The following is a 24,304-nucleotide window of genomic DNA, read 5'->3' on the forward strand; positions in this document are numbered from 1 at the left end:
TTTGGCTCGTTTCCTGTTTGTACATCATGTCATTTGCGCTACATTGGTCATGTGCACTTTGTGCCTCATTTGACATTTGCACTTGAACTATATTTTTTTTGCATTTAAATTGCACTTGCTGGCTGTTTCATTGGCTCTCTGTTTCAAATATGAATATCTAAATAAATTATAAATCTAGTTAGGTATATGAATACATTTTCTGTCAGTGTGATTTTACTATGATTTATGTAATATTGTATTATTTAGGTCTATTAATATTTTATTATTTTCATACTTTTCGGTTTTCATTTTAGTTTAAGTTTTAGTAATTAAGTTGTACTTTTGTATTTTTTTTTAAATATTCCTATTATAGCTTTTATTTATTTTTATTTGAGTTTTTGTAATTTTTTAGTATAATTTTTATGTATCATACTATATATATATATATATACAGTCAAACCAAAATTTATTCAGACACCTTGAACATTTCATTCATTAATTCAGTTTATTCACTATAGTTTAAAAAAATGGTAATAAAATATGACAAGAAAAAAACTGTGTCAGAAAAAATTAATCTTAATTATGTCAGATAACACTTAAGCAAAACATGGTCAGGTCATAATATAATAACAGGTATAATATGTCACAGTTTAATTTATTATTATTATTATTTTATTTATCAGTTTATTTTTTTTTATATATATACACATATATATATATATATATATATATATATATATATATATATATATATATATATATATATATATATATATATATATATATATATATATATATATATATATATATATATATATATATATATATATATATATATATACATATATATATATATAAGCCCTGCATGTCAAGCCATTCATCAGGGCCGGTGGTCTACAGAAGTTGTGTGAGGCCTCTGAGGAACTTCTGGTCTTTGGTGGGAAACCAAATCAAATGTTGTTGTTTCTAAACTTGTACTCATTCCCCTGGTATAAAGAATATACGGGACGCATTTCCTCGCCCCTATTTTCAAACAGATTTAAGCCTATAACTAAAAAGGAAAATTTTATGTGCTTCACCCCATAATTGGTGGCCAAAAACCATTGAATGGCATTTTTTCCTGAACTTGATTCTCCAAAGTGAGCTCCACCTTGGTCCTCTGTGGTTTTAAGCTGAACCCATTTCATGCATCATGTGATTCTATGAAACCTTGCAACATGGGCTTCTAAGAAGTCATGAAGTAATTTAAGGTTTAGTCTCCAAAAATTAAAGGGCAGACTCTGTTTAATGCAGCCTGGAGCCATCGTTCCTCTGCCTCACGGTTAAATAATGTGAACTTTTAGAAAAGCAGCAAATATTTAGACAATGAAACAATATTTACTTATTTGTTGCATGTTAATCTTTGGAAAATGTTTTCTTTGCACGTCGTCATGCTTATAAATTGTTGTTACAAGGTCATATGACATGAGGCGAAGAGGAACACCCTCTACCCAACCTGCTTTTACTCCCATATATAAACTGGGATCATAGTGAATCCAGACTAAAAGAGGGAGGGATGCAATAGGATTTAAACATTCATTTCACTGATGATTTCCAGACTGCAAGAAAATATCTGATTCTTCTAAGAGTTTATATCTGAGAAACACTAAAGTTACCCAGCCTGTATTTCCACACCACTGTAAGTATTCTATTATTGTGAAAGGCACTACAAAGGTATTTGGGGAGGGAAATATGGGAATAAGCTGTAATTCTTGCACAAAATGTGTACAAAGTTTATGGTTTCACTTTGTGCCATCACTCAAAAGAGAACGAATGCCTTCCCAGCACAAATGGAGGTAGGTTTATGTTTCTATAAGGATAATTTGGAAATTTGCACTCGTTCTGTTCATGGCTAGTTCATGTTCATGGCTAGTTCATGTTCATCCCAATGGGATTTTGAACTTAATAGACACTTTTTACGTTATTGGTTATGATTTATACAGTGTCCTTTATGAAATGGTTTCAACATTTTGAAAATCTGCATGTCAAAGAAGTAAAATATCAATTATCTTCATAATTTATTATTATGTTTAAAAAATAATATGACGAGGAGATTTTACTGGGGAGAACTGTTTGAATTATGGATCAATTCTAATTAGTTTAAATACAGCACATTTTATATTATCCCAGATTCACATAACTGAAATGTTCAGATGTTGCCGTAATTCAATTTGTCTCACTAGTTATTATATTAATTATTAAATATAATATAAGTATTAGACATCGATATTACACTCTAAAAAAATGCTGGGTTAAAAACAACCAAACAGTTGGGTTAAATGTTTGCGCAACCTGCTATTGTTTAATAATTAATGTAATGCTTGCTTAAAATGAACCCAACAATATGTTGGAAATTAACATTTATTAATATGTTTAATAAATGAATATTTAATAAGTTTAGGCTAATGAATAACAATTAAACAATAAACATTTAGCTTATTAACAAATGTTCACATTTTGATTATTATTTTTGCCTCCAGTAAATGTGTGTCTGATTTTTTGGGTTAATTTTAAGCCAGACATAGTCATTTTTAAACAATACTTGGGTTAAATAAAACTACCCAGCATGTTGGGCAAACATTTAACCCAACCACTGGGTTTGTCCATTTTCAACCCAACTTGGGTTGTTTTTAACCCAGCATTTTTTAGAGTATACATTCATCATTAATGTAAATCAAGATTAATGTAAATTCTTCTGTCACCAAAACAAACTCCTTGAGTATGCAACATACTTGGCAACAAATCTGATTAATAATTATATAGTACCATAATATACTTTTTTTATTTTTTTTTTTATTTAAGTGTAATTTAAAAATACATACACAGTTGCAGTGCTATCTTCCAATGTAAACAAAACTGTTTAATAACACATATCTTGAATGGAAAGTGTTTATTTTGCTTGTGTAACATTGTTTCACTTACTATGTTTGGGGTATTTTGGGGTATTGACCTGGAGAAGCAATCTTGTGTTTGTGAACTGTAATAACCCCACTCCCTTCTCAAAGCAAACATCACCTTATGGCCGAAAACATTCCATATCTAAACGATTTCCACATGGAATGGATTGTTTATTTCTTGATTTACTGCAACTTATGTTTCACAAAGAACATGTTCATCCTTCCTGAAATGTAAAGACTTCTGGCCTCATTGGGCATCGTTTTGTGTCAAAGGTCACCTATCGGTACTGCACACAGACAATGCGTTTGCTGAAAGTTATTGTCTCAGAAGAGTCATTACTTTTGGATGCTTAAAAAGCTCCCAAGCCCATGCAGGGTTTTATACAAAATGAATGAGGCATTTGTAAAACTTTCTGCCTGCCTGAGATCATCTTCTTTGAAGCGAGATAAATCAGCCGGACCCTGGGGTCAATGACCTTAAAAAGCCCATTTGCGGGACAGTTTGTTTTGGTCCTGTTTGTTCCTGTTGGGTGACTATAGAGACAGCTGCCTCCAGCAACTATACGCACACATGTGACCTCCAAGAGATGACCTTATTCAAGCTGTTGGCCATTGCATCTCTATTATATTGCTTATTTTGCTTGCAAAGTCACAATTTTACTATTATGTTTAGTAATTTAAACAAACTCTTAGACTCAGCCCACACCACTCAAACTATGCACATGAATGAAAAGCATTGCAGTAACTCAGAACACCAATTTGCCAAAAAACCTCTCAAAACACTTTAGGAACTGCATAGCAACGCCATAGCAACCACCCAGAACTCCACAGCAACCATCCAGAATTCTCAGTAACTACCAAATACACTTTTGCAATCACACAATACTTTAGAACACCATGGCAACTGCATAGCAACACCCTAGAAACCATGTTCTCATTGGGGATGCAGCCTCTATCCCTCTTTCTCTCTCTCTCCCCTCACTGCTGCAGTCCCTTTTCTCGTTTCTGGGTTTAAGCAGAAGTTGTCATAGTTGAATAAACTCAAAGCCACTTGAAGCCAAGCCTGCAACCAAAAAAAGCCCCCCCCCAAAAAAAAAAAAAAGCGTAACAACACTTGCTAATGCTGCAGTACGCAGGAAAAGAGACAGGAGGCCAATTTTTTAATGGATGTCAATGGAGGAGAGGCTTTATAGAGTACCTCAGAGATGACCTGTTTTTGTAGGCCAACCCTTAAGTTAGCGGCGCACGCGTTCCCTCGTTTAAAAGCCTATGCATTTTTCCCATAGACTTTTGGAAAATCGCAAAAAATAAGCTCTGTGTTTAACAAAGGGTTATGACATTTTGTCTATCAATATAATCTTTGTCTATCAAAACAACATTTATACATTTTGAAGCCTAAATAAAGTAGTCAGATATAAAAAGCTAACAGTAGGCTATAAACGACTAGACACAGCAAAATCTCCAGAATCAACTCCGCTCAGAGTACATATGGTCCCTCTCTAAATAGTGTTAAAATAACACTGAAGCAGAGTTAAATTTAATGAGATAATTAACCAATTAATTAATGATTGCACATTAGTGATGAACACCTGCTGTTAACAAGCAGAATCACTGAAGAAATAAGAAAAAACACAAGAATTACAAGTGACTTAAGTCACAGCCTTATTAATTGCTTAAGTATCTCATTAACTTTAATTATGCTTCAGTGTTACTTTAACACTATTTAGAGAGGGAGCATATGTACTCAAGCAGAGTTGATTTTTGCTGTGCAGCACACCATGGTCGCGGATCAACGTCACCACCACCAAGCTTCCTCAAACTTTATTTAAAAAAAAAACTATATTTAAAAACATGCTCGCTGATTATGATCTGTGCTGAGTGTGAATACTTTTACACTTTTTCCCATGAGAAATGCTGTCCAAATGTCCTGTTTGTCAGGATGACGTCTAAAGTCCTCGCCAAAGGAAGTAGTCCCTTTTAGCAATTTGTTAGCAACCGCCGTTTTTAAGACACAATAAAGGTTTAAAAAATCACAAGCGGGTTATGTTTTATGTCATAGATCAAAACATGAAAATATTTAGAGGCTTTGTTATCCACAGATCTTATTTCAGGCGATTTAGCAAAAACCCATTCAAAAAAACCCATAAGCTGTGTCCGAAACCGCTCCCTATCCACTATATAGTCCACTATATCGGGTGTCGGCCATTTTGTAGTGGTGTCCGAATTCTAAGTGAGTGACTTAATTCCCTACATTCGTTCACTACTTTTTACCCACAATTCTCTCTGATTTCGAGTGTACATTCGATGTACACTCGCTGAAGCACTATTTCCCAAAATCCAATGCGGAGAGGACTGTCGTTAATCATCAGTAGCGTATTCAAATCATAACGGTCGCCTGAGGGCGCTCAAACACCACCTCATCTGTGAGCGTGAGAGTTTATAACAAACTAAAAAAACTTTATTAAAAAGAATAAATGCATGAAATAATGTACACTTGTTAATGTGTTTATTTTTTGTTTACAGTATTTTATAGTATTTAATGATTATGAACCCATATTAAGCATGACAAACCAATTATACAATCAATTAAACTACAAAGCTGGCACGGAGGCATGTATGATTACAAAATAAAGTCATTATGATTGTTATTGTTATTAACATTATTTTATAATGTAAGTAACATGTAGGATAAAATTGTTTTATCGCGTCGAGCCGTTTCTGCGACAGCTCCAGCTCTCCGACGCACAGTGTATACGTCAGTGTCCGAATTCACTCACTTCATTTCGTTCACTCCATGCAGATATAGTGCACTCAAATGCCATACACTATATAGGGAATAGTGAATGAGTGAACGAGTGAGCGGTTTCGGACACAGCTATAGACTTTAGGGCGATGGAACCGGAAGTCCTAAAATGCTATCTCGCTTCCGGGTTTTGCCTATAAAAACACGTCATCCCTAAGGTACTCTATGAAGCTTAATAAACCACTTTTGTGAGGAAATAGCTTATCATTTAATGAATCGACAGCCCACTGGCTAATCTTAAACATGTTTACTCTTAAACATTAGTTTTGGATCGATCTATTTTTAGAGTTTACACCAAAAAAAAAATGCTGTTTTATAAGAGAAGTCACCGGACAATTGCGCGTCGAGGCTGTAATGTGATTGGTTATCAAGGCACACGTGATCCAAGTTAGCCGTTATGCTTTTTCCAACGGAAAACCAACCGGTGAATGGGAGACGATAGCAAATATATGTATTTACTCTAATAGAAAAACTAATTTTCACGACTTTCCAAAAGAGAAAATATCAGGAAATTAATTACAGCAGTCAGAAGAGAGAAAGATGTAGTTTGCTGTCATTCCCTCAGCGCTTTTATTAGAAACACCCTCGGAGCGGCATTATTCGTTTTTGTCATTTACTGCCAATGTAATATAACACAAAGTACAGTGTTATAAATGTGTTTTTATTTTTTTTTTAAATGAAAATATTAAAAACTTTACTAGATTTGCGATGTTGATAACTGTGGAAACGCGTTACGTCATCGCAGTCCGTGAGAAGGGTCCATCAGTCTCTCCTCCTCTGCACTATAAACACACACGCAGACACACACTCTTCACACACACTGCCACAGAAACGAGAGCGGAAAGACCTGGACTTCTTTGGCTGGATATTTCTTTTTACATACGCTTGAAAGGCAAGATTATTCTCTCATTTCTCTGTATATTTAGCTGTCAGCGCCTATTTCCCTGGCGCCGCACAGGAGAAGCTGTTTGGTGCAGGACTGTAGATGGAAAGACACAGAACTGCCTGTACAAAACTGCAATGGACTTTATTTCTCTAAAAGAGTCAGATAGTAACTCTGATGTGTGATGTGATCTTTTAAAGCTAATGAATGAGGAGGGATTTCTTTGTGCAAGAGATTTAGATTTGAATTGAGCTATTTTTTTATGTTTATTTCATTAATTTTAATCTATTTTGTATTTTTTAATATCTATCTGTTTGTCTGTCTATTTTATTTATGGAATGAACATTCTCAAATTAATCTTTTCATTATTTCTTCTTTAAAGGATTAGTTCACTTTCAAATTAAAATTTCCTGATAATTTACTCACCCCCATGTCATCAAAGATGTTCATGTCTTTCTTCAGTCGAAAAGAAATGAAGGTGTTTGATGAAAACATTCCAGGATTTTTCTCCATGTAGTGGACTTCAATGGCCTCCAGACGGTTGGAGGTCAAAATGACAGTTTCAGTGCAGCTTCAAAGCGCTCTACATGATCCCAGACGAGGAATAAGAGACTTATCTAGAGAAACCATCGCTTATTTTCTAAAAAACAATTAGCTCTCTTCTTCTCTATTTGAATTACGGCAGTCTATATGCAAGTATATAACAATTAGTTCAAACTTTAACCTGTGGAGGGCAGCAATACACTTAGCAGTGTCTAAACTGCTAAGTGTATTGCTGCCCTCCACAGGTTAAAGTTTGAACTAATTGTTATATACTTGCACTAGCATATTGTATATGACAATTTAATTCAAACTTTGACCTGTGGAGGGCAGTAATACACTTAGCAGCGTCTACACTGCCAGAATTCAAATAGAGAAGAAGAAGAAGAAGAGAGCTAGTTCAAGATGAGCATTTATGGTTAAAATGTATATAACTTATTTATTTTTTTTTTTAGAAAAAGAGTGACAGTTTCTCTAGATAAGACCCTTATTTCTCGTGTTTGATCGCTGTAAACTGTTTGGGCTCCATTGAAGTCCACTATATGGAGAAAAATCCTGGAATGTTTTCCTCAAAAACCTTAATTTCTTTTCGACTGAAGAAAGAAGGACATGGACATCTTGGATGACATGTGGGGTGAGTAAATTATCAGGAAATTTTAATTTGAAAGTGAACTAATCCTTTAACTTTTTTTTGATGATGCTCTTTGCACTAATTTTTCTCTTGATAGCTTTGTTAAATTGTTGTTTTTCAGGTCTACTGAGGAATCATGGAACTGCTGAAAGTCTCTGTCATCTTTCTTCTTTCACTCGTCACGATGACCTTAGCAGAGCCGCCTGGATGCAAGATCCGCATCACTGACAGAGGACTGGAGATGTGTAAGATATAGCCCAATATTCAGATATAAAATGCATCTATTATCATATAGTAGTCTATGAAAGCCTGGCCTCTGTTTGACATCTTTACAGTGAAGGCAGAGACAAAGAATTTCGTGGAAGGAGAGTTGAGTAACATCAGCATGCCAGAGATGAGTGGTGCCGAGGGCCGCTTCACATACACCATCAAAGAGTATGTTTATATTTCATCTACTGGATTTCCACTTTCATGGACATCATGTCTCAACCGACGCCCTCCTGTGGTCATTCACACACAAAGACCATGAGGATGCAAATGCCAGAGTTGTGCATCACTCAGAAATGAATTGAGAATATCTTTTTTTATTTCCAATTCAATTCCTCATTTGTACTTGAGGTAGCAAAGAGGATGCATAATTTAAACCATTTGAATTCAAAGACTTTACTAGATTCCACCAAACCGGTATGATTTGGACTTACACATTTTTAGATTTTTTTACCAAAACATTAATGACATATTTAACTTCCAGAAAAACATATTTTCCCATCTCAGGCATCAAATCACTACTATTATTGGTCATTATTTTAATTTATGGACACTATGGGAGCTCTCTGAATATTATTAAAAAATGTATTTGTGATAAAATCAACATTTTCCTATTAATCAGATGTCCCTCACACTAATTCAGTAATTGCAAATATAAAAGTTAAATAAAATCTCACACTTTTGCTACTAAAGCCTGAAATTGGCACTTTTTGTGACAGAAACCAGCCAAAAAGACTTAACTTCAGAATTTGAACTAAAATCAGTATTCTTATGATTGCTATGAACATTTCAGACAGAATTCAACTAACTTTAAATTACATTTTCATAAACATAAATAATAATAGTAAAAATGTAGGTGTGACGGGGTTGTGATTTTTTGCCCAAATTGGCCACTGCTCTAAATCTAGTGAATAAATGGAGATCACATGACATGCATGATATTAAGAAATCATGAATAATGTTGAAATAACAAAGAAAATTTTCACAAGTAATAGTTTTCTATCTTTAATTGATGTAACGGGGTTGAGTCGTTAAGCTCGACAAACACAATTTCACAACATAATTTAGTTATAATTATTAAAGAAGGCACTAACTTGCTCACAATGTTGTTCAGAAGACTTCTATGATGTCACTTCCTATTAATAATGTCACATAAGTATCAGTTCATTATGGTTTTGTGTAACGGTGTTGAGGGGTTACTGAGCTACGGAACTAAATGATGTGATTTTAATGAATAATCATGAATTTACTTAGCAAAAAAACATTAAAAAATTCACAGATGGATATTTATGGGAATGGCAAAAAGAATGGACTTTTTTCTCATTTTATTATTCATATCTCACTTTCATAGAAGGCCTTGAGCGACATGACAAAATAGGTGGTGTCAACTGAAAAAAAACAAAATAATTCCTAATATGAAGATAAAATGTATGGCATGTTTTTAAACATTATTAAAAGAGACATTTCAATTATTACGAGAAGCTTTTAAAAATATATTTTGGTGATCCAATAGATAAAATACACTGAAAAAGGTTGGAGGGACTCCAATCATACCAGTTTCGAGGAATGACTCAACTATAAAGCGAAGTTTGTCAAGACTCCCAAGAAACTCTGAATGTTGACTAGTTTGAATGTTTAAAAAAGTTTTGAAGTTTCAAGGTTTACAGATTAGAAAGCGGACGATTAAAACCTTTGAGTGATTCCATACAGTGGGCTCTAATTCTAAGCTCATGTCTCTTTAGTGTGAAGATCACGGAGCTGAACCTGACCTCTGACCTGCGCTTCCAGCCTGATGTGGGGCTGCTGTTCGAGGTGCAGAACTCCTCCATCACCCTGAACTTCCAGAGACGCATCCTTTACTGGCTCTTGTGAGTCTGACATGCATCTGTAGCAATCGAGCAGAAGACTAGAGGTTACATGCAACAATTCCCCTCACAAAATAGAATTTATACAAGTGTGCTATATTAGTATACTTCATTTATTATTCATATACATCTTTTGGTCGAGATATAGGCCTTCTTAAAGTATAATTACATATTCTAAGTATAATTGGCTTGTAGTTATGTTTGCTCTTTTGATTGAGTTGCCTTTACATAGTTTTACATAACGTCTAATAAACTTGTTTGAAAATACTGATTTATAAACAAAACAGATATGTTCCTAATTCTGAGTATTTGAATTTTAGTCTAGTCCACCGATAGTGTACATAGGAATTTACTTCAAATCTACTTAAAGTAGAGTTAAAGGTATATTTCAAGTATAAAAATGAATACCTAAATAGGAGCATATTAGTACTCTTAAAGTGCAAAATAAGTAGAAAACTATAAGTATGATGTTAAGTTCTCTTGCAGTATAAAACTACTAAATTAGTAGTTTTCTAAGAGTATACTTCAAACTAAATATGCGCTACAAGTATTTAACTAGTAAACTATCAGTATACCTCTAAGTTCACTTGTAGAATAGTTGCAGTACAAACAAAAAACTAGTTGTGTACTCAACATTTACTGCTGTTACATTTAAAGTATACACTAAAAAGTGGGCCAATTTAGTCCTAAGTAGTATTGAAATAGTACATTTACAAGTATCCTAGTACTTACATATTAGTATACTTACTACATAAAGTCTACTTAAAATTATACTTGAACTTTACTTAAGTATACTTAATAAAATGAACTTGAAGCATACATTATTTTTGGTAAAGGACTTTTATTAATCAAGAATGCATTAAATTGATTAAAAAATTGACATTAAAGACATTTATAATGTGTTCAAGTAAATGCTGTTCTTTTGAACTTTTTTCATCAAAGAATCCTGAAAGAAATTTGTCATGGGTTATACATAAATATGAAGCGGTTTTCAACATTGATAATAATCAGAAATGTTTATTGAAGATCAAATCATCATATCAGAATGATTTCTGAAGGATCATGTGACTGAAGACTGGAGTAATGATGCTGAAAAGCTTTGATCACAGGAATAAATTACATTTTAAAACATTGCAATAGAGAATGGTTATTATAATAATATATCATAATATTTCACAATATTACAGTTTTTACTGTATTTTTTATCAAATAAATGCAGCCTTGGTGAGCAGAAGACACTTCTTTTTTCAAAAACATTACAAAATCTTAGCAACCGCAAGTTTTAAACAGTCATGTGAAAAACTAACAGTGGGAACTGCATGTCATATATGGTCTGTAGAGCTTTTACAAGATGTAGCTTAAAACTTTTACTATTTAGGTCTCTCACAACAACAAGATGAGGTCTCCTCCTTTCTCTCCATTAGTTATGATGAGGGAGCCATCAATGCCTCAGCTGAGGGAGTCAACATCTTCACAGTCCTCCATCTCAGCAAAGACAAGGCGGGCCGTCTCAAGATCTCCAACATCACCTGTGATGCGTCCATTGCCAAGATGAGGGCCAGATTTGGCGGGACCCTTGGGTAATTGACTATATTGAAATCTGAGCATGTTTATTGCAAGTGACACATGATTTGATTAACTTTTTTGTGAATTAAGTACATTGTTTGCTGAACATTTTGCATTATATGGCATGTTCTTATGTGCCTCAAAATATTCCCACAGGAGGGTTTATGACTTTATCGGAACGTTCCTGACTACAGGAATGCGCTTTGTCTTAAATAAACAGGTTTGTTTACTTTTTCCAGTCAGGATTAGAAGATGCTTGTCATGATGTTTGCATATCATTGCTCAATATATTTTAACTTTAATCACATTAGAATTAATGGAACTTAACTTTTGCCTATATGTCTCTGTCAGATTTGTCCTGCCTTGAATCATGCTGCACTAGTTTTGGTTAACCAGCTGCTGGAAACAATTCCAGGTTAGAGAACGTTATAAAACTGTTGTGATATATTGATCTGGCAGACACGTGTGTTTACCTGAATGTGTTTTTCAGTGCGCACGGAGGTGGACAGTTACGTGGGCATCGATTACTCACTGCTGAGTGACCCTGTGGTGACAGAAACAAGCCTTGATATGGATTTTAGGGTGAGTGACAGATGTAAGTGACGTCCAGCTCCCCCACTCTGGATGTAATGGGTGGAGCTTAGTCTAGCTCCACCTCTGTGGAAATAATGAGTGGGGCTTAACCTAATGAGGTTTAGGGTGTGGTCAGACATTCAAGCTCCACCCATTAAATCAAGGAGGAGGGGCTAAACTAATGGGTGGGGCTTGACCTAATGAGCTTTAGGGTGTGATCAGACATTCAAGCTCCACCCAGTGGCTCTGCAGTGATGCATTAAGTGCACCATATACTGTTCAAAAGTTTGGGGCCAGCTAAGACGCATTGTTCAAATTCATCAAATAATCCTGAAATAATGTATAAAGGTTTTCACAAACATATGAAGCAGCGCAACTGTTTTCAACATTGATAATAATAATAAGATATATTTTTTGAGCAGCAAATCAGCATATTAGAACGATATCTGGAGGATATATTTTAAAATATGCAAAAATGGTCAAAAATATATTGATAATATAGATGTTAAAATTAATTTTTGACAAATTTACTTTATTATTTATATTTCCTTATTTTTTAAATACATATTGTCAAAGTCAATATATATTTATTTAATACATTTTGCATCTACCCAAAATTTATTTTAAGACTGAAAGTGTATTTTCTTGCCCCTTGATGTACATTTTGGAATTTAAAGGCTACAACTAAATTGTTAGATTTGAAAGATTTTATTTATATTTTCTCAAGCCGAGCTGTTTATGACATATATTTAGTATGAATTCTACATATATTTTGGCCAGAATACATCACATATAACACAACATAACATGACTATGGAAGCTTGTTTTCGCCATGAAATAAAAAATTAAATAAGGTAATTGCGACTTTTTATCTCACAATTATGATTTCTTTTCTTGCAATTGCGAGATATGAAGTCAGAATTGCGAGATATAAAAACAAAATTGCGAGATATAAAGTCAAAATTGTGTGATATAAAGTCAGAATTGCGAGTTATAATGTGAAAAAAACACTGACGTTTTGATTTTCTATCTCACATTTCTGACATTATAAGACGTAATGCGATATATGCAATTAATAACTCGCGATTTTGAGAAAAAAAGTCAGAATTGTGATATAAAGTCAGAGTTGCATTATAAAAACTTGCAATTGCAAAAAAAAAAAAGAGTCAGAATTCTGATGTTATATCATGCAATTCTGACTTTATAACTCACAATTGCAAATTTAAATCTCACAATTCTGAGAAATAAAGTCAGAATTTTAAAATAAAAAGTCGCAATTACCTTTTTTAACCTTTTTTTATTTAGTGGCAGAAACAAGCTTCCGTACATAACATAACATAACATAACATAACATAACATAACATAACATAACATAACATAACATAAAACACTTTTTTTATGGATCAAATGAATAGGTTTTATTTTGTATTTATGTATTTCTCTCCCTCTCTTCTGCACAGGGCATGTTTTACGACCTTAAGAATGAGAACGAGACCCTAGTGAACTACGCTGTGAATCCCGTAGTGAGAGAGTATGATCGTATGGTCTATCTCTCTCTCTCCGAGTACTTCTTTGACAGTGGCCTCTTCTCTTACTTCAAAGGTGGCCTGTTCCAAACGCAGATCGCAAACGAACGAGTAAGACACCATCTAGTTTGTTTCAAAGGCATGATACAAAAATAAGACAAAAACAACTATTATTCAACTCATTTCAGATGCCAAAGGACTTAGAAGTGCTCCTCAGGACCACCTACTTGGGGACTATCATGATGCTGGTGAGTAAAATTACAATGCCTATATACATAGCAACCACATAGCAACGCCCAGGCAACCACCTATTCTCTGTGTTCGTTCTGTCCTATCAGAACCCGGCGCTAATGGATCAGCCTCTGTCACTGGAGATAGAGGTCACCGCTCCTCCTCGCTCCACTATCAAGACCTCTGGTGCCAGCGTGGCCGTCAACGCTATGGTCAAAGTGTTGGTTCTCCCGGCAGGAAAACCACCAGTACAGCTCAGCAGCATGACCATGGTGAGAAATATGATATACACAATCCCATAATTAGTTTTATGATGAACTGATGCAATAAATGCACCAAATTTGACCTTGTTTTAGGAAGGTAAATTCAATGCGAAAGTGTCAATGAAGGGCAAGCGCTTGACTGTCCATTTAGATTTGAGAAGGTAAATATAATGCACAAACATTTAACTGTATTTGACATTACGCTCACTTAACATTCATTTTGAACTGAGAATCTGTTTCCAGGTTCAAAATTTACTCCAATCAGTCTGCTCTGGAGTCTTTAGCTGTAAGTTTCCTAAAATGTTTCAATTTCACTTTAAATACACCTGATGCAAAACCAATCAAGAGTGGATATTAAATGTAATATTTTTCCTTCAGCTTATTCCACTGCAAGGTCCCCTGAAGACGATGCTGCAGATATCTGTGGTTCCTCTCATTAACAGTAAGTGAAACAATATATTTTATATTTGAGGTTTGTTTTGTTTACGTCTACAAAAAGTTTGGGGACGTTAAGATGTTTCAGTGTTTTTGAAAGAAGTCTCTTCTGGTCACAAAGAATGCATTTATTTGATCAAAAACACAGTAAAAACTGCAGAAGAGGATTAGGGCCAAGCAATAAAAAAAAAATAAAACCATCTCGAGATTAAAGTTGTTAAATTTCGAGAAAAAAAAGTCGAGATAAAATGTTGAGAATAAAGTCATTAAATTACGAGAATAAAGTCGTTAAATTATGAGAACAAATTTGTAATTTAACGAATTTTTTCTTGAAATTTAACACGTTTTTTCCTCGTAATTTAACAAGTTTATTCTCAACATTTTATCTCAACTTTTTTCTCGAAATGTAACGAGTTTTTTTTCTCGTAATTTAACGAGTTTATTCTCAACATTTTATTTCGACTTTTTTCTCGAAATTGAACGAGTTTCTCGTAATTTAACAAGTTTATTCTCAACATTTATTTCAACTTTTTTCTCGAAATTGAACGAGTTTCTCGTAATTTAACGAGTTTATTCTCAACATTTTATTTTGACTTTTCTCGAAATTTAACATTTTTTTTTCTCGTAATTTAACGAGTTTATTCTCAACATTTATTTCAACTTTTTTCTCGAAATGTAACTAGTTTTTTTTCTCGTAATTTAACAAGTTTATTCTCAACATTTTATTTTGACTTTTTTCTCGAAATTTAACTATTTTTTTTCTTGTAATTTAACGAGTTTATTCTCAACATTTTATTTCGACCTTTTTCCTTGAAATGTAACTAGTTTTTTCCTCGTAATTTAACGAGTTTATTCTCAACATTTTATTTAGACTTTTTTCTCGAAATTTAATGACTTTATTTTCAACATTTTATCTCAACCTTTTTCTCGAAATTTAACACGTTTTTTTCTCGTAATTTAACAAGTTTATTCTCAACATTTTATTTGGACTTTTTTCTCGAAATTTAAATTGAACAACTTTAATCTCGAGATGGATTTATTTTTTTATTATTGCTTGGCCCTAATCCTCTTCTGTAAAAAACAGTAATATTGTGAAATATTATTACAATTTTAAAATAAATGTTTTATATTGCATTATATTTTAAACTGTAATTTATTCCTGTGATCAAAGCTGAATTTTCAGCATCATTACTCCAGTCTTCAGTGTCACATGATCCTTCAGAAATCATTCTGATATGATGATTTGCTGCTCAAAAAACATTTATTACCAATGTTGATTCATATTTCTAGGAAACTGATAACTGAAAACTGATTTTTCATTTATTTGAAAAAGAAGTCTTTATACATTATAAATGCCTTTAATATCACTTTTGATCAATGTTCTTGCTAAAAAAAAAAAAAAAAACACCTGATCCCAGATGTTGGATAAGATATATTTGCTTAAAATATTTGAAAATCTAAATGCTTCATCCTGTGTTTTCATGAAAGATTACATTAAGCGAGGTGTGCAGATCCCTCTACCGGACGGGTTAGACTTCATTGAAGAGGTGGTTGAGTATCACAATGTAAGTTAAAGGTTAACTTTTATTATCTTAAAGGATTAGTTCACTTTCAAGCTTTACTCCCCCTCAAGCCTTCTTAGGTGTATATTACTTTCTTCTTTCTGATGAACACAATTGGAGTTATTTTAATAGATATCCTGATGCATCCAAGCTTGTGAACAATGGCAGTGAACAGGACTGTCGAGTATGAAGCTAAAGAAAGTGCATCCAAATTAAATGTTTTCGTATTTTGAATACAGAAGGCATAGGATGAAGTGTAAGCATTTCAAACTGCGAGAGGTGCTACACTTTCTTTGCAAGTTGAAAAGGGAAGGCGGTCTGGTGGAAGCTAGATATTTTACTTCATAACTTGTTAAATATGGATATTTTTCTTACACAAATGCATCGCTTCACTTCAGAAGGCTTTTATTAACCCTCCAAAGCCATGTGGAGTACGTTTATGATGGATGGATGCACTTTCTTCAGCTCATACTCATTGGTATCGCTCACTGTCATTACAAAGCTTGGATTGATTCAGGATATTTAATTAATTTAATGAATTATTTCTCCGATTGTGATCATCAGAAGGAAGAAAGTCTTGAGGGTGAGTTGAGCTTGGGCTAATTTTCATTTGAAAGTGAACTAATCTTTTAAGTTTAAGTTACTATATGTTACATACTACATGATACTATATGTTCAACTGCATCCTCCATCTTTGATTTCACAGGGCTACATCATTGTCGGGGCAAACCTACACTTCACAACAGGTCTGCGAGAACTAATCGAGAGGAAGCTGTCGGGTCCAACAGACAACACAGTTTAAGACGAGAGAAGAGCTGCTGTAACTTTAACGCATGTACACATTCATGCACAGATACTAAAATATGGAGCAATAAATGGAGGTTTTAAAAGAAGAGAACTAACCTTCCAGCCGAAGCATGTTAACTGTACAGAACATTTGATCCTCCAGACCTCATATCATTAGTCAACATGAACTCAAAATTGACCTATTTACTCTCCAAGTGCAAATTCCTGGGGTTATTGTGTATAATTTGTCAATGTACACTCCCAAGAGAAAAAATGGATTCATCATCTTTTCAGCTGATTTCTTTCTAATACCTTCTTAATAGTTAATGCAATAATTTAATGCAAATATAATGGATATTTGCAGTGTTTATTTATGAGTGCAGATCATCTAGCTTGTTGGCAAAGGCTGACCATTGCTTAGGTATTTTACCTTTAGCACAAATAGTTCTGTTTACACTTTGCACAAACAGTCTCAATCACTATTTGCTCTCAGTGTAAATACCATCTAAATATTTTACACTTAGTGTAAATAGCTGTTGCATAAACATTACACCAATACAAGCAAATAAGAATATGTAAACAAAAATAAGGGTTACCGTCGGGATACGTAGAGATGCTCTGGTTGGGATTTCGATCCACTGCACACATTCAACTCTGACTCTGTTCTGATATGAAATGCTCACTTATACCATCCACTTAATCAAGTCCGGTTCATTTTTTTATTGTCACCTTTCAGAAGTAAAATTGGTTGCAAATGCAGGCTCATGTTGACTTTAATGGTTTTGCATAAGTGTCTTATTCCCAAATACATATGTACAACTGATATACTCTGAGCTTAGATGACACAACATGTATATGTACTTTAGGTTGAATTTTATGATTTTTTGTACACGTTTTATCTTATATTGACTGTTTAATATGAGATTGTTTGCCATCCTCATTTGTGAGTGAAATCACTGTACCTCTTTATATAAAAAAGACACTTTAAAATTCACGAATGTTACTGATCGCAAACCTTATTAAGTTCATTAATGAAATGAAACTGTCTAAATGCACCACAAAAGATCACAAAAAGAAACTAAAAATCATAGAAAATTGATCTTTAATTAAAAAAACTGGGGGAAAAGATAAAAAGGCACATATTATTCCCTTATGAGCACAAAAAGGTACCACAGATCATATAACTCATTTTAAAAGTAATCAAATGAAGACAATGACACCTTAACAAAAAGGCAAAAGTGAGACATTAATATCTGAAATGACAAAAATCATCTGTGCGATGGCTACAGTTTCACGTCTAATAGAGAAGACATAAGCTAAAATTGTGCAATAAACAGTGAACATCCACTCACTGCAGAATCATTGGATTGAATTTAAACTCGTAAACACAGCATCTTTTCCTATTAAATCAACCATAATCACACTTTATCAAAGATAAAAAAAGAGACATATAGACGTCTTAATCGCTTCAAACTGAATCCCTTAAACACCTACAACAAAATATCATTATGTACAGTCAGCATAAATCAAACAAACAAGGCAGGCAACTAAACTACATAAAACACAAAGTAGAAAATCTCATCAGTTCTGAACAACAGAAAACAGTCAGTGGTCAATATATCATAAACATTTTACCATTGTGACAGTGCAAATTCAGATGTGAAGAGTGAAATCCCTGAGTGTGTTCTAGTAAGGTTTATTGGTGATGAAGCGAGTGAACATTGTGAAGGCCGCTATAGGTTTATCAGTGGGAACCATGTGACCCGAACCCTGTGGAGGACATAAATACATTTTATAAAAAAAAAACACAATAATAATAATTAATTTATATTATAATATATATATATATATATATATATATATATATTTTTTTTTAGACAAAATTCACATGCACATAGTAAGTAAAAGTAGTTTGCAATTGAAGTGAATGAAGGCTCTATTCTAAATCCTAGTATGCTGATGTTGTCCAGGTATGGCATTTATTTCCAATTAATTCAGCTTTTCATTCATACATCAAAATCACAGAGATTTGTGTATCATGTGAATGGTTGTATTGCAGTCTTACCTTCACTGTGAGGAAAGCAATGTTGGCGAATTCCTTGACAAAACCGCCCACCTGCTGAGTTTCACCATTGAAATAAATCCAAGCTCTGCGCTGCACCTGGACCTGTTGGAGAAGATAAAGAGAGATTGTTTTTTTGTGTATCAAACAAACAAAACACAAAAAAAGCAAAAAAAAAAAAAAAAAAAAAAACACACCCACATGTCTGATACAAAATTGCACAAGATGACAAAAAAAAGCTTTCTCCAATAATTAAAATATGTAAATAATTGATAAATTAATAAATAATATTAATAAAAATATTAAATAAATTATGCAATATTAAATGTTTTATGAATATAAAAATTTTATATTAATTTTAATGGATACATAAATAAAAATATTGCATTAATAAAATAATAAATATTTAAATTGAATACACCATAAAATAAAAATATTATATTAATAGCATATAATAGCAAACCTTTGTTTTATTATATTTTTAAATAAATTAAGTGTATAATAATAATAATAATAATAATAATAATAATAATACACAAAAATATCAATGCTTTATGAAATTTCTGCTAGTCAGGGTGAACAGATTTTTAGATTTGAAAAAATTTATTATTTGAATGACCAGACCAGACCAAAAGTAAAAGAGAGCAGGACACACACCTCTTGCTGGAGAGACTCCACAAACCACTCGTCTCCTAGGAAGTTGCAGGCCATGTCCACGTCTCCATTATAAACCAGCACACGGTATTTCTGTTGAAAAGATGTGATTGAAATCAACAGGCAGATATGGAAATATATGATTCATAAACATTTACATTCCCATCACTCACTAGTGCTCCAAGAAGCTTCAAGTACTGTTTCTTCACGTCCATGAACAGACGCTTGTAGTTCAGATTGACTTCAGCGCTGCAACAACAACAAAAACAGGACAATTTTAAATTGAAGTCCTCTCTCACAACACTCAATTGCATTTTGCAAGATTAAAGTCCATTTAACGCACCTGCAGATGACCCAGTCCAAAGCATTGGGCGAGATGTGGAGAGCAGACTTCACGAGAGGGTTGTTCAGGTACAGGGTTGATGGGGTGGAGTTGGTGCACGGAGGATCGAGCCGCGTAGATTTAAACACTGAGGCCACACTTCGAAATTTCTGATTCAACAAGATTAATGTGGATTAACCCTCAAAATACCATGATCAAGCTCTGACATTTGTTTATCCTACTAGTACTTAAAATGACAGTTTACCCAAAAATGAAAATTGTGTCATTTTTACTGATCCTCATGTTGTTACAGTAGTCGAGATTTTAATGCCATGTTGGCTATTTTCAGGGCAAGAGCCAAGTTACAAAATACACAAGAGTTGCATAAATACAAAACAAAATAATAATAAAATAAATTAAATATTAAAGATGTTTTTCATTTACATATGATAAGAATTCTAAAACATGTTCTGGTAACAAAACCGTAAACTGTTCTTACTGTAAATCCCAAATACAATGTTGTATTTGATTATGAGACACACAAGAACCAATTGTGTTTGACATCACTACAGCTAATGGAAATATTTTCAGTGAATAATAATAAAAAAAAAAAAAAGTTATTGTATGGCCTCAGTACTTTCAGTGTATAGAATTGAGCATTAAAAACGGCTAAAGATGTTGTTGTGTTCCACAAAACAAAATGCATAAATAAAATTGCATACATACAAATAAATAAATAAATAAATAACAGGTGGGTGTATTAGTAAAAATAAACAAGTAAAAAATAATGCATAAAACAAAATTGCATATTATATATAATATGTATATAATATATTATATATATATATATAAAGTAATCAACATGTGAAATCTGTGTCTCTGACCCTTAAAGAAAGATTTTGTTGTCCAACAGCAACACACAAATTGGTTTCTTTACCTCGTTCTGTGCTTTGGACCACTGATGGTTGATGAAGTGGTGACCCATGTTTTGGATCACAAATTGGCCATTTTCACGGCTGGATTCAAAACACAGAACAAATGAGACTTCAACTTAAAAAAAACAACAACACACATCATATGAAAGTTACTCCATGTTCACTTACTCAGAGACACCTCCTGCACAGGGAGCATACAGGTTATAGATGTTGAGCCCTGACGAGTAGACAATGTTTTGAACTGCATAGAGCTAAAGAGCAATGGAAGGATAAGAAAAGATGTCGTAAGTAAAGAATACAGGACACTTTATGCATCTCAAGCCATTCGTATAGCACAGTTCAACGTACAGAAACGGAGCAGTTCACATCCTTGTTATTGTAGAAGTCACACACTCCAGCTTTGCAGCAAAATGTCTGCAGGTCATTCCACAACCTATACAAGAACACATAAATAAATAAAACATACAAAAATAACACATACTAAAGATTAAAATACACAAAAATAAAATAATGCATAAATGAATACAATATAATATTGTATTTTACCCATGCAAAAGTATATTTGATGTCTTTATAGCAAACAATATATAACATTACAGCGAATGTTCAGTAGAACAACATGAAGAGTCATATTAGACAAGAAAACACTGTACCTGGTACCAAGAAGTCCATGATAGTATGCAAAATACACCAATGAATTATCATTTAGCTCATAGCTGGACAAGCCATTTCCAACAGCAATACCCTACAAGATACAAATACACACGTCATGGATCGAGACACTCAGTGTCTGTTGTTTATGGGCAGTATGGTTATAAGGAAGCCTCTCCTACCTTTAAATTGATGCTGCTGTCCTCCATGACTATCTCAGCCAGTGTGGGAATGTAAATGCCCCCATAACTCTCTCCAGTCAGGAAAAACTCATTCTTGCTGAACTCAGGAAACAACTGGAAAAACGTTTTCAGGGCCAAGTAGTTGTTCATGGCCACCTGGAAAAGTCAGCGAGCATTTTGTTTTCATATCCAGTGCAAATAAGCACTATTGGTACTATGCAACGCATACTTACTATCTGTGCAATACATGCATTTGTGCATTTTATAATCTATCTACCTATTAAAAACATTATGAAGGAAGTAGATCAAGCACTAATATATTTAAAATAAAACTGCATTTATTTGATCCAAAATACAGCAAAACAGTAATATTGTGAAATATTACAACAATTTAAGATAACTGTTTTCCATTTTAATATATTGTAAACTAATTTATTCCTGTGATCAAAGCTGAATTTTTAGCATCATTACTCCAGTCTTCAGTGTCACATGATCCTTCAGAAATCAATCTAATATGATGATTTGCTGTTCAAGAAACATTTATGAGCTGAAAACAGCTTTTTCAGGATTCTTTGATAAATAGAAAGTTCAAAAGAAGAACATTTATCTGAAATAGAATCTTTTGTAACATTATAAATTTCTTTTTTTTTTTTTACTGTCAATTGGATCAATCTAATGCATCCTTACTGAATAAAACCAAAAAAGAATAAAAGAAAAAAAAAAGAAATTCTTACTAACCCCAGACTTTTGAACGGTAGTGATAATGTTACAAAAGATTTCTATTTTCGTTAAATTCTGTTCTTTTGAACTTTCTATTCAAAAAATCCTGAACATAATCAGAAATGTTTCTTGAGCAGCAAATCATCATGATTTCTGAAGGATCATGTGACACTGAAGACTGGAGTAATGATGCTGAAAATTCAGCTTTGATCACAGGAATAAATTACACTTTAAAACCATATTCAAAAAGAAAACAGCCATTTTAAAATTTAAAAATATTTCACAATATTTAAAATAGAAATGCTTACACATCTGGATGATATTTTTATTTATTGTTTCTCTAAAATGCAGTATGATTTGAATCATACCTCTGTGTCATTGGTTGTGTACTTCTTGTCATCAGAGTAGGAGAAGCCGACACCTGCTGGTGACTCCAGGTATAAGACATTTGCAATCTGGAAAAACATCCCTTATTTATCCATGTAGATTCATGACTATGTAAAACATCCAGGTTACAAAATTTTACTTCATCGCTGGACTTTATAAAAAGAAACAACAACAACAACACTGAAATGTCTTGTTTCTTTTCATGTAGTCCAGTGATTTTTAAATAAAGAGTTTTTTGAAAACCCCTTATTTATTACAGTAAAGCCAGTTTGCTATAGCCAAGAATATAAGAGCGTAAGGTCATGTTTCTGGATGAAGGAAGTGTCATAGTCCAGTTACTGAAAATGCTGCCTAAGGTGAAAACTGGACCTACGACTTCCTCATTTCACACCACAACAATTACTCATTTAGTAATGAGATATATTTAACTAAACTAAACTAAAAAGATAGAATCCATACCTTGTTCCAAGAATAAGGATTATATTCTAGAGTTGCACCATCATCTTGGATCTGTAAAAATAACAAAAAAATAAATAAATAAATAAAAAAAAACATATATAATATAATATAATATAATATATTATATTATATATATTTCTCAATAGTATGGTTATATAATGAAGATCACCAGAAAAGGTCCGTGCTCTGTGAGCAAACCATCCAGGGAGCTGCATCCTGGTCCTCCGTTAAGCCACAGAACAACCGGACTATTGGCTGGATCTTTCTGAGACTCAACAAACCTGATCAAGTGGAACAGAACACATTAATAATGCTGGATAATTACATATGGGAAATTTCCAAAACCAATTCTTGGGGTAATTTAAATGAAAGTGAAAGTCAGCCAGTCCTACTGACCAGTAGTGAAGGTGCTTGTTGTCAGCCACACTGAAGTATCCAGAATAATGCTTGAAGCTGGGCTGTTTGGGAAGTCCAGGCAGATACTTGATTTCATCTGCATCTGGAGCCCCAGAAACCTCCAGCAGCCCCAGCAGCAAACACACCAACACACGATGCATCTGAAACACAGCAAAACTTACTGACTTAACCTTCCAATTCAAAAGAAACATTATCACTTACAACAATCTGAAGCACAAGTGACACCAAAAACCAAAAGGAAAGCTGTATAACCTTTCATTAACTAACCAGGAAATTAAGTGTTATCCTATATGACGGTGGAAATCAAAACAGAAAACTGAGCCACAAGTTATTCAGCAGACAGCTTAAAATTATCCACAGTGTTATTATTTCACTAGTCTTACCATTCCAGGTGTAGGAGCAAAAATGTTAAAAGGCTAGGAATGTGTTTAAGTAGACCCAAAATTCATGTGACTTCAACTTTCCCGTGATGAAGTCACATGATGGTGTTCGCCCACTGTTTCAAAATAAAAGTCTATACTAAACCACACAAAGAAGCCATTTCTGTTTTCGGGAATACCTTATACAAATACGTTTTTGTGCTGTTCTTATTTTGAGGGTGTAAATATATGATAAATTCATAAATAATAGATTTATTTTAATTTTTTAATGTTGTTTGGTGTTCTTTTA

General features: G+C 33.4%; 2 protein-coding genes across 4 annotated transcripts; one reads left to right on the plus strand and one right to left on the minus strand.

The window, feature by feature from the left end:
* Positions 1–1,514: 1,514 nt before the first annotated feature.
* On the plus strand, positions 1,515–18,088 carry pltp (phospholipid transfer protein). Of its 3 annotated transcripts, none has more exons than XM_067373840.1 (16): positions 1,515–1,657; positions 7,894–8,017; positions 8,108–8,207; positions 9,782–9,907; positions 11,329–11,484; positions 11,627–11,690; positions 11,822–11,885; positions 11,961–12,052; positions 13,504–13,680; positions 13,758–13,817; positions 13,908–14,072; positions 14,157–14,224; positions 14,307–14,349; positions 14,442–14,505; positions 15,987–16,063; positions 16,767–18,088. In XM_067373840.1, the coding sequence occupies exons 2-16, from the start codon at positions 7,909–7,911 to the stop codon at positions 16,860–16,862; spliced, it is 1,461 nt and encodes a 486-aa protein (XP_067229941.1). In that variant the 5' UTR covers positions 1,515–1,657; positions 7,894–7,908; the 3' UTR covers positions 16,863–18,088. The 3 variants fall into 3 exon arrangements, with proteins under 3 accessions (XP_067229941.1, XP_067229942.1, XP_067229943.1); XM_067373841.1 differs by lacking the exon at positions 1,515–1,657 and adding an exon at positions 1,712–1,814; XM_067373842.1 differs by lacking the exon at positions 1,515–1,657 and adding an exon at positions 6,481–6,610.
* On the minus strand, positions 17,949–24,129 carry ctsa (cathepsin A). The gene is made up of 15 exons (XM_067373843.1): positions 24,019–24,129; positions 23,615–23,775; positions 23,388–23,499; positions 23,219–23,269; positions 22,741–22,827; positions 21,653–21,808; positions 21,473–21,564; positions 21,168–21,252; positions 20,988–21,070; positions 20,822–20,900; positions 19,906–20,054; positions 19,736–19,811; positions 19,566–19,655; positions 18,912–19,013; positions 17,949–18,616 (listed from the first exon to the last, which is right to left on the minus strand). The coding sequence occupies exons 1-15, from the start codon at positions 24,019–24,021 to the stop codon at positions 18,533–18,535; spliced, it is 1,410 nt and encodes a 469-aa protein (XP_067229944.1). The 5' UTR covers positions 24,022–24,129; the 3' UTR covers positions 17,949–18,532.
* Between the last annotated feature and the right edge of the window lie 175 nt (positions 24,130–24,304).

Source organism: Chanodichthys erythropterus, chromosome 21 (assembly GCF_024489055.1).
Source record: "Chanodichthys erythropterus isolate Z2021 chromosome 21, ASM2448905v1, whole genome shotgun sequence".
Lineage (NCBI taxonomy): Eukaryota > Metazoa > Chordata > Actinopteri > Cypriniformes > Xenocyprididae > Chanodichthys > Chanodichthys erythropterus.

Coding starts and splice junctions, on each gene's coding strand:
- pltp (XM_067373840.1), top strand. CDS start 7,909: ATGGAACTGCTGAAAGTCTCTGTCATCTTTCTTCTTTCACTCGTCACG. Junction 11,691..11,821: donor GCTTTGTCTTAAATAAACAG/GTTTGTTTACTT, acceptor TGTCTCTGTCAG/ATTTGTCCTGCCTTGAATCA. Junction 11,886..11,960: donor GCTGCTGGAAACAATTCCAG/GTTAGAGAACGT, acceptor TGTGTTTTTCAG/TGCGCACGGAGGTGGACAGT.
- ctsa (XM_067373843.1), bottom strand. Junction 21,565..21,652: donor ACAGCAGCATCAATTTAAAG/GTAGGAGAGGCT, acceptor TGTATCTTGTAG/GGTATTGCTGTTGGAAATGG. Junction 19,014..19,565: donor TGGAGTCTCTCCAGCAAGAG/GTGTGTGTCCTG, acceptor CTTCTCCAACAG/GTCCAGGTGCAGCGCAGAGC.